This window comes from Scaptodrosophila lebanonensis, unplaced genomic scaffold (genome assembly GCF_003285725.1).
Source record: "Scaptodrosophila lebanonensis strain 11010-0011.00,11010-0021.00 unplaced genomic scaffold, SlebRS2 tig00001423-arrow-arrow-pilon, whole genome shotgun sequence".
Classification (NCBI taxonomy): Eukaryota; Metazoa; Arthropoda; class Insecta; order Diptera; family Drosophilidae; genus Scaptodrosophila; species Scaptodrosophila lebanonensis.
In genome coordinates, this window is record NW_022060748.1 from 526,045 (window position 1) to 537,062 (window position 11,018).

An 11,018-nucleotide genomic window follows, 5' to 3' on the forward strand; every position below is an offset into this window, starting at 1 on the left:
CTTCAATGCCTTCCTACTGGTAATTAATAAGGTGAAAATATATGGGTTGGTCATGCACACACAAAATAAATACAATTTGAAACATTATATTGTGGCAGGCCTGCGGCCTCTCTCATACCGCAGTCTCTCACTACTGTAACGGTAAATCCTCTCTCGTGTGTAATGCAAGCCTACGAGCTGCAAGAGAGCTGCCTGCGAGCAGCGATGAATTTAGTCTTAAGCGTACGATCAAAAAAATAAAGACGTATAAAACAACCCGGCGACGACATTCTGTTTTTTTGTTGCGCGACTCTCTTTATCTTCAGCAATATTGAGCTGCGTTAAGACGGGCAATACCTGCTAGTATTTCATATTATTCAAATTACAGTATGATAAGCATTGAAACAATTATTAATATGTATTTTTTAATCATTTATTGAAAACGGAGATCTCAATTTTAAGCAAATATGGATTAATGACATACACTGATAAGGCAAATAATATTTTTTTGAAAATATGTTATAATTGGGCTTTGTTTAAATAAGCTTACGACCCAGAGCTGTCGCAGGTCTGATTGATTAGAAGAGGGCACTTAATACTATATCCATCTGGGGCAATGGGCGAACATGTACATGGGCTGCTTTGATGTGAGGCGGTGGGACAGGATTCACTCTTGGTGCTTAGCTCCGATGAGTGTTGGTCGCAAAAAAGCGTATGCTTTTGTATCCCGAGTGTAGTGGCAGAATTGAGGGGTGAATTTATTTGTAGTTGTGGCAGTAGCTGTAACTGATCGACATCTTTCTCCGGAAATTCGACGGCAGCACCAGGGAAGTCCAATGAGGGTGTCAGCAGTCTTGGATAGTTTAAAATGAAGTCAATTACCTCTAAAGCTGTCGGGCGCTTAGAAGCTTCTTGACTCCAACAAGCATTTATAAGTCCCACTAATGGTGGCTTGATACCTATTGGTATTTCTAATGTGTTTCCTTTTTTGACAAATTCGAGTACTTGGCTGTTAGTAAGCCCTTGGTAGGGATATGAACCAAAGGAAATTATCTCAAATAGCACAACTCCAAATGACCATATATCAGAAGCGGGCGTAAAGCGTCCCAGCGCCAGTGCTTCGGGTGCCATCCAACGTACAGGTAACATTCCTTTTCGGTTGAAGCGATAATAGTCTGTTTCAAAGGTAGGACGAGCCATACCAAAGTCGCCTATTTTAACTACCCGTTGCGCATTTACAAGGCAATTTCGGCATGCAAGATCTCTATGCACGTATTTCTGGTCCGCCAGATAAGCCAATCCACGTGCCACATCGAATGCATACATGGTAAGGCGCCTTGATGAAATGTCGGAATCATCGGAAACCTTGTCATTAACCATATTCCGTCGTGCTAATAGGAACGTTTTCAAGTCTCCGTACAGCATGAACTCCATTATAGAATAAATTGGCTCGCTTTGAAGAGACACAGCTAACAATTGTATTATGTTTTTATGATTAAACCGTTTCATTGCCTCAGCTTCGGATAAAAAATCAACACGGTCTTCGGTGGATGCACCAGCTTTCAGTGTTTTTACGGCAACTGCAGTCCAGTTTCCAGAACCAAGCCGAGCCTCACCACCATATACCGTACCAAATGCACCTTCTCCTAACCTTCTATTAACTACAACATTATCTTTCGGTATTTCCCACTTGTCCAGGCTATTGCTGTTATATTGGGATGGTGCCGAAAGATCTATTCCAAAAGTTTTCATAATCTTAGCTGATCGCTTCAATTTTCGGTCATAGCGTTGTTTCAAAAATATAAAAGATATTACCGATATGAATATTACAGAAATCATGCACATGATTATGGAGAATAGCATTGTAGTAGTATCACAATCAGTTTTTAATGTTTGAGCTAAGAATGAAAATCTACAATCGTATCTACCGTCCTGTGGTACTCGATCTTTCAACCAATGAACTTTAGATAAGTTAAATAATAACTGTCCACTCCTCACGTTTTTACTAATGTTTTCACCATAGCCCTCTCCCGTCAGGGAAAACTTTCCAACAATATTATAGTCCATGTTTCTCCACTGTAAAATGTCTATGCCAATGTTTATCCTTGACCCACCTCGGCCAAATTTTACTTTACCCGATACTCCATAAAAATCAGTCTCCCATATTAGGTCCGCCAATTTTTTTACCACATCAGTGGATCTCAATCGGAAAAACGCATCCTTATCCCATTCTAATAGCTTTTGTGCGGCAAATGCATAAGTCCATACGGCGTCATAGGCAAAGCCAATGTAATTCGAGGAAGCCACATGCGTAATGTTATATAATTCAAGCCAATCTCTTATAGTTTTTCCCTCCTGCATGATTGCTTCGGGATTTCCAAACGGAGTGTGCATTATACTAAAACCGTCAAGTGCCTAAAAATAAAACAAAAAAGCTGAATGTTAAGCGAAAAATATATATAGCTATGAGAGTTACCTCTATGAATTCATCAGACGTACAACTATTATTCACTAAAACCTGCCACATATAAGGGTCCTTTGAAAGCCATGAAGGTAAAAACCACACATATTCATCTTTCTGGATCATCTACAATAAAATATATAACAATTAAACAAAACTGGAAAAGCTAAAGTCGGGTGTAAAACAATTATATAAATACAAGTATATAAAAAAAATCAAGTGGAGTCAGTACATATGTCTATCGGCCTATCATAATGAAACTTGGCATACGAACTCATAATAAACAAGATAGAACGCTACAGTCGAGCAAGCCCGACAGTAAAATAGCCTGTACTCTCCACAAAAATGAAAAATTAAACAAACAAAAAAATTAAAAAAAAAAAAAAAATTATTAAAAAAAATGAATGAATGAATTAATTAAAATTAATTAATTAAATTAAATTAGAATACACGTTTATGTTCAGTTTTAACAGCATACATTTACATCACGTACCTATGAGTGTTTATATGCGTGTATGTATGCAGCACAAAGTTGAACCAAAGCAGCAACAACAACAACAGCTGCGGGCAGCGCTGCCGACAGAGCTGCAGGCAGCGCATGAGCAGCGATTTTACTTATGGCTATAACTTTCTTCAGAATTGACCTATCAAGATGACACATTAGTACTAACTGGATGTACCTACCAAAATTGATTTCAAAATTCCGAGAATTACGGAAGTTATAAGAAAAAACAGGAATTGCGGGGGAGTGGGGGGGTGCATCGAAAAAAAACTCAAACTCGTACTTTCTCGGTCTTAGGAGAATATGGAAACCAAGTTTGGTTATTCTAGCTCTTATACTTTCTGAGATCCTTGCGTTCATACGGACAGACGGACAGACAGACGGACAGACGGACGGACGGACAAGGCTATATCCACTCGTCTTCTCATCCTGATCAAGAATATATATACTTTGTGGGGTCTGCCACGCCTCCTTCTGTGTGTTACATACATGCGCACAAAACTAGTATAGCCTTTCACCCTTTGGGTACAGGCTATAATAACTAGGAATTACGGGAGTTATGAAAAATCGCTAATTACGGGAAAAGTAGGGGATTTTCAATATACTTGTACATTATTTGGTTATGCAGTCGCCACAGCCAAAAGGCAACAGCTCATCATAAATACATTTGTTTAATTCGATCACAAAATCACTCAATTTCTAATCTTGCTCTATGCAGCAAGTTAAGCCATTTAACGTAATCTTAACTCATTGTTTGCTTTGTCGCTCAAATTCCTATTTTACCTTTACGCATTGTTCTGAATTTGCTATAATTTTGCCTAAGGCGCTGCACTGCTACAGCGCCCGAATCTTTTTACTTGTTAACCAACTGCCAAATCGCATCGTTCGTTGTTCGCTTGTGACGATACTACAAACCCTAGTTTTCCGTCTATTAGACCAATTTTTACATTAACATTGAACTTCGGCAATTGTTTAATAAATTGAATTGCAGTTCGGCAATTAACATTTACATAAGTTTGATTTTCGTCGCTTAAATCGCAACCAAACACTTATAAATAAAGAGCATTTATAATTCGAACAATTTCGCACAATTGAATATTTATTCTTGCCTATTACTACACTACATCTTGGATTACAATTTGGTGTCCCCAGGTTTTAAAGGCTCCAAAATATAGGTGATTATAGGAACGGCGTTTCCGAAAATCCCCCATAGGGGATAAGTAGGGTAAAAATCAAAAAATAAAACAAACTCGTATAGCGTACACAAATAAGGCATCATTGTGCAAGATTTGTAGCTCTTATAGTCTTTGAGATCCAGGTGTTCCTACGCACGGACGGACAGACAGTCAGACATAGATCGACTCGTCTTGTCATGTTGATGAAGAAAATATATATGTACTTTGTCTGCCTCGCCTTCTTCTGCCTACTACATTATTCACCTCCCGCAAACCTAATATACTCTTATACATTTCATGTACAGAGTATAATAATAAACACATTACTGCACATTTATATCGGAATATGCGTATTCTTACGAGTGTAAGCCACCTGTGAGCAAAATTTTGCGTCTTTTGCTCTTATAGTCTCCGAGATTCAGGAGTTCATACGGACGGACAGACGGTAGACGGGGCTACTTGGGGACTGTAATCTAAGTAACTAAATCTACAACTTTGCGTTCAAGGATCTTCAAAATATGCATATTACAAATTCAGGCAGAACAAACAATACAAAAGATCAAACAGTTGGGGACAACTAAGTATACATACACGCACGCACACATACAAACAGCTGTGCGTGTAGTTGCGTGCAAACGATTGAAATAGCCAAAGCAAAATGTGAGACACTACTGTGTGAATGTACACACATACATATGTATAAATATATTAAAAATTATTTAACATTTTTAAAAGTAATTTTTTCTTTGTTTAGTACATTTGTATTTTCATTAGTAACTTTATGCAGCAACAACAAATTACAAAGAACGCAAATATCAAATAATGTCCTATTGTTCTAAACCAAATTTTTAAAACGAAAAACAACAACAACTGCAAGTTTTTCGCTCGTTTGATCATTTACGCCTGTTAATTTCAAAGGCAAAATGCCAAAAGTTTACAGTTACCGACGCTAGGCAACGACTGTGTAAGCGATAGTAAAGCAGAAACCGCGTTGCGGGCAGATGTACATACATATGTATGTTTGTATATGATTTGTTCTAATTGATCTCAATAAATCATAAGATGTTATTATTTAAATTTTCTGTTAATCGCATTCAAACTTCGATGGAATTATTGATTGTATCGACGGATTCAACTATCGATTGTTTTGATACTCTAGCTCATAGAATATCCGACACATGCCCCGACACATCTCTAGCATCTCAGCTGATCGCATATTTACAGCGCCTTACCGTTTTACCCTTTTTACCCTACGGGTACAGGGTATAATTAAATGTCCCGCGTCGGACTTTTCGGGGATAACTCGACCGTGCGTACAACGGGCTGAGGATGCATACAGTTAAGTCAGGACTGGCAGTCCGTCCGGTGCGTAACGAAGATATGTACATATGTATGTACGTGTAACCATACATAGTACTTATTGTACTATATTTGCTATTTGGAAAATGAACTCTTTAAAAAACTTTAGAGAGCGTCGAAAGAAGAATATCATATAGTAAATAAACTTATAATTATAAGCACATTTTACATAGCCCAGCAAAGGCGGGCAAGACCTGCTAGTATCATATAATTTAATGGAACCTGAAGATAAACATGTTCGATAAAAGGAATTGTAAATAAATCCTGTGAATTAATTTCTAAAATATCACACGCTTATCAGTACTAGAATTAACTTACTCCCAATATCTTAGCTTCACAAAATGTAATTGCTGCCGTCTTTCTATGAATATCTGCTATGATGATTTTAACGTGTGACTCCTTTATTTCGAGTAAGTACTGTAAAATCACAAGTATTATCCTTATACACAATAACTTGTATAGAATTATAAAAGGACAAACCTCTTTCACATCCATGGGTGTCACATCAATGCGAAGTTTCCGATGAATTATTAACTTTAACTTTTCTATTTTCAATTTTTTCTCCATGTGGGATATATACTCGGAATATTTCTGATCCCCTTCAGTTATGGCTGCTACACGCTGCCACATTAGTTTTTTCATAATGGATAAATAAGCATTTACATAATGCATATTGGACCCAATAGTACGAAAGAAATATGGATAATTAGCCCGGTCTACAAATGAAGCGCCTTCTGCTGAGTATGATAAGACCATCATATTCATATGTTTTGAAATACCAGCTATAGGCTCAACAGTTTCACTGCAAGCAGGTCCTAACACACCAAGCATATTAGGCAAATTAAAATAGTGAATGAACGCCTTCATAACCACATCCGACATGCACTGCTCATTGTTCTCCATAACTTTCAAATTGTAGCCTGAAAGCACATTCCTGTTCTTATTAATAGCAGAAACAGCATTGGACACTGCTCTATTAATATTTTTATATGCTTCATTTGACGTATTAAAAGGAAATATGCCACCGATCCAGAGTGTTATTGGGTCTTTATTAATCCAGTTGCTGTAGGTTTGGTTATTACCACGTAACCAGTTACAAGCGACGCGATCATAGGCATCCTCTACGGTTGAAAACTTCTCTCTCTGGGTATTTAAATCACTCATGATATTAAGCAGGTCCTCATCACTTATAAAAAAATTCCGTAGTGCATAGATCAGACGCTTATCATTTTGTAAACTGCTTACATGATATTTAAGAATAGATGTGAGCTCATATTTGCAATTAAAACGTTCTAAAGATACGAAATCTTCACATCTTGGCAATGTTATTTGCATGTACTTAATGCCAGCATCAATTATATCTGATGGGGTCCAATGTAATATAATAAACCTTTGTAACGACGCGTTGCGCAGCAACCAGCTGTGCGTCATTACGAGTAATTTTAAGCTAATAAGTAATTGTAAGAATAGTAAGCCATGAAGGCGGGTAATTTTAAGTTCGTTTTGAGTTAGTTCTCTTCTGGCTCAGGCCCAACGCGCACTGAAGCGCTCTGTATGTTTTCCTACAATTAAAGAAACACGTGGAGAAGTTTGGGCATACCGCCCTCTCTTATTTGGTGGACACCTCGGCACTTTGGGGTGCCTAATTTATTTCAGCATACTCTGGCCGGCGAGCATACCCGCGGCAGAGTAACAACGTTACAAGTGGCGCCCGCGCAGGGACCCCAAAGAAGTTTGAGGTTAGATCCGACCAAGTAGGGAAGAGAGCGTGGACCTACGATGCTACGAACGAGCTGGATACGTGTGCTGCGGAAGGAAGAGCTCAGCACGGTGCTGCGCGAGTTCGACATCGAGGAGACCGGCACCGTGGAGGCGTTGCGGGTGCGGCTGGCAACGTTCGTGAAGTCGGCCCAAGAAGAGTACCGACCCCGCCTGGAAGAACTAGCGGCATATTACGAGAACATGTCGTCGCGTACCGCGGCGACAGGTCAGTTGAGCCCGGTGCCCGGCGGACGGCTGGGAGTCCCGAAACAAGAGGACGTACCGGAGGGGCTGCTCGTCGTGACAGAGGCAAACACGACACCGCTAACTCCTGCGACAGTGCCGAACATTTCGGTAGCGGTCACGGGAGCTACCACAACCGAGCCCACGGCAGCCTCAGCGACGCCAACAGTGGCTCCAGTGCTCTCAACGGCGGACCTGACACAAGCGATTGCCGATTCGGTGACAGTTGCGTTGGCTCAGTACACCCACCGGTTGGCCCAGGCTATGGAGGATGGTTTCCAGAAACTGTCGAGCCAGGTCTGCGCTTCCACCGCGCCTGCTGGTAATGCGCCTGACGAAGATGACCCAACAGCACCGACTCCAGCGTCACCGCTCGCAAGCGCGCAGGCGGTGGCAGGACCACAGGCGCCAACATCAGCCGAACGAGACAGACGAGCCGCACTGTCGACACAGGTAGCCCAGTGGGGCGTCCGATTTGACGGCAGCGGGGACCCAAGAACGTTCCTCCGGGATCTGGAAGATAAGGCAGAGATGAGGAACGTGCGATTAGATGAGTTGGTGACCGTGTTACCGGAAGTCCTGGTTGGCGAGGCGAAGGAGTGGGAGTGGTCAAGGCGCAATTTGGTACAACGGTGGGCCGAGTTCCGCCAAGACCTACTAAAAGAATATCCAGCGGGTCCCCACATAGAAGAGCGCCGGCGGGAAGCATACAGCCGGGTCCAGGGCACATCAGAGGGCCCTATCGAATATGTCCGAGCGATGCAACGACTGATGCGCGGCGCGGAGATGACTGCAGAGGAGCAGCTGAGACTTGTCCACGCCAACGGGCTACCAGAAATACGCACCAATCTCCGCCTGGCAGGCGAAGAAGTGAGCTCACTCGATGGGTACGTACAGGCGGCACAGGGCGTGCACCAAGCAATCCTAGCACGGTCACAGGCGGCCGGCAATGATGAGACGAACGCCACACACCCTACGCCGATCCCACAGCCGGTGGCGGTTGGCCCAGCGGACACGCATCGTCGCCCACCCATCTGCAGACGTTGCGGGATGGGAGGGCACAGTATGGACGCGTGCCCAAACTCTCAACAGCTCTACTGTTGGGACTGTGGTAAGATGGGGGTGCGTGCGAACGAATGCTGCCGACGCGCGACGGGAAACGCCAGGGGGGGCTCGTCCCACATCAACAGTCGGCGAGCCCACACAGGCAAATTCCAATTAACAACGACACGCAGGGTAGCGGCCGCGCTACCAGTAGACTGCGATGGTGTACTGGTAGAGGCGGTCGTGGATACCGGAGCGACACGCAGCTTCGCGAGCCCGAGGCTGGCGCAACGCCTGCGGGTGCCAGACGGAGGAAATGTACGGTCCGTGAGCGTGACTGTGTCCATGGCTGACGGGACACAGAAGACGGTCCGTGAAGAAACGAAGGCGACGGTCACGGTGGGCGACAGTCGCGTAGTACTGCCGCTGCTCACACTCCCCGGATGCATAGATGAGCTCACATTGGGACTGGATTATGTCCAAATGGCCAACGGGGCGGTGACTGTGGGCGGCCAAACTGTACAATTGCGAACAAACGATCCACGGCCACGCAGACGGCGGAGGCGAAATCGCAGAGCCCGACATGCAGCCTTGGTGACAAGCGAGGATCAGGCACGCCAGTACAATCTGCGGAGACGCGAGTGGCGACCCAGACTGGGCGACGAGGTGCTCGTGCGACAACATCACCTGTCCAACGCAGCCGAGCAGTTTGCGGCCAAGCTGGCGCCTCGCTTCGATGGACCATTCACGGTGCGAGCATTCATATCCCCAGTTATAGTGCGTGTGCGACCAGGAGCGGGCGGCAGAGGTAGAACGGCACATGTGCGGGATCTAAAAGCGGTGAATGCAGAAGACAGCGAAGCCGACGAAGGCGGCGACGACAGAGGCAGCGGTAGTATGGTCACCGGGACCACGCCACCGGCAGCTTCACAGCAGCCACAGCACCAATCTCCGCAGCCGCAGCGGCAGTCCGGGCAACTAGATCGGCCATATCAACGAGCACGACGACAGCAGCCACGGTCACGACAGCCACGACAACAGCAACCGAAGCCCGAAGCCACACCGACAACAGCAACGGCAACACCACCGGCGTCCACCAAAGCGGAAACAGCAAAGCTGCCGTTCTAGCCGAAGAAGATGCCCATGTAAGCCTACAAACATAATTAAACGAAGTTTGTTGTTACGTTTCAGGCCATGTGAAGCGATGTAGATTACCGCACCGCCTGAGATACACACTCAGCGCCGAATATACCAGAGACGCAGCAGATGGGCGGTATGCTAACTCCATTGGCGATCCCTAAACAGCTACGGCAACAGCAGCCAGTCCCACAGCAGCCACTACAGCACCCATTACAGAATCCAGAGGATGACGACACGTCAGCACCACGCGGCGGAAATGCAGAAAAACAACAATGCGACAGAGCGAACAGCTGACGGTGAAGGTACAGGTGGCGTTGACAGGTGGCCAAACGCGAGGGGTGGCAGCGCTGCCACCCAGCTGCTACACATCTGCCGTTCGACCCCTTGGGGAAAGGGGGAGGTGTAACGACGCGTTGCGCAGCAACCAGCTGCGCGTCATTACGAGTAATTTTAAGCTAATAAGTAATTGTAAGAATAGTAAGCCATGAAGGCGGGTAATTTTAAGTTCGTTTTGAGTTAGTTCTCTTCTGGCTCAGGCCCAACGCGCACTGAAGCGCTCTGTATGTTTTCCTACAATTAAAGAAACACGTGGAGAAGTTTGGGCATACCGCCCTCTCTTATTTGGTGGACACCTCGGCACTTTGGGGTGCCTAATTTATTTCAGCATACTCTGGCCGGCGAGCATACCCACGGCAGAGTAACAACGTTACACCTTTTCGATCCATCTGAGTACATAGTTTTATACAATTGGTTTAGTTTTGATACAGTTTCTCGAAATTTGTGTCCCATCCATAAAACATTGACGAAGCTACCAGACTCAATCAAATAATTTTCAACAAACATTGATTCTTGTCGAAATTCTCCGATTATTGTTACACATCGTTGCTTTACACATTTTGTGCTCTCAAATTTTTCAACACTAAAAAATTTTAAACAGTTAATGAAATATATTTACATATTTATACTCTGTACATGAAATGTACAGAAGTATATTAGGTTTGCGGGAGCTGAAAAATGTAACAGGCAGAAGGAGGCGTGGCAGACCCCACAAAGTATGTATATTCTTGATCAGCATGACGAGACGAGTCGATCTAGCCCTATCTGTCTGTCTGTCTGGATCTCAGAGACTGGATCTCAGAGACTATAAGAGCTGCAAGAGAGCTGCCTGCGAGCAGCGATGAATTTAGTCTTAAGCGTACGATCAAATGAATAAAGACGTATAAAACAACCCGGCGACGACATTCTGTTTTTTTGTTGCGCGACTCTCTTTATCTTCAGCAATATTGAGCTGCGTTAAGACGGGCAATACCTGCTAGTATTTCATATTATTCAAATTACAGTATGATAAGCATTG

The 11,018-nt window shown here is 43.9% G+C and overlaps 1 protein-coding gene across 1 annotated transcript; it reads right to left on the reverse strand.

Annotated features, from left to right (window-relative positions):
- Positions 1 to 525: 525 nt before the first annotated feature.
- On the reverse strand, positions 526 to 11,016 carry LOC115633460 (atrial natriuretic peptide receptor 2-like). The gene is made up of 6 exons (XM_030530915.1): positions 11,003 to 11,016; positions 10,377 to 10,583; positions 5,957 to 6,866; positions 5,795 to 5,893; positions 2,456 to 2,566; positions 526 to 2,394 (listed from the first exon to the last, which is right to left on the reverse strand). Exons 1-6 carry the CDS (start codon positions 11,014 to 11,016, stop codon positions 526 to 528), a joined length of 3,210 nt encoding a protein of 1,069 aa, XP_030386775.1.
- Positions 11,017 to 11,018: the final 2 nt, after the last annotated feature.

Coding starts and splice junctions, on each gene's coding strand:
- LOC115633460 (XM_030530915.1), bottom strand. Junction 2,567..5,794: donor GTGAAGCTAAGATATTGGGA/GTAAGTTAATTC, acceptor ATTTTATTGTAG/ATGATCCAGAAAGATGAATA. Junction 2,395..2,455: donor CGTCTGATGAATTCATAGAG/GTAACTCTCATA, acceptor TTTTATTTTTAG/GCACTTGACGGTTTTAGTAT.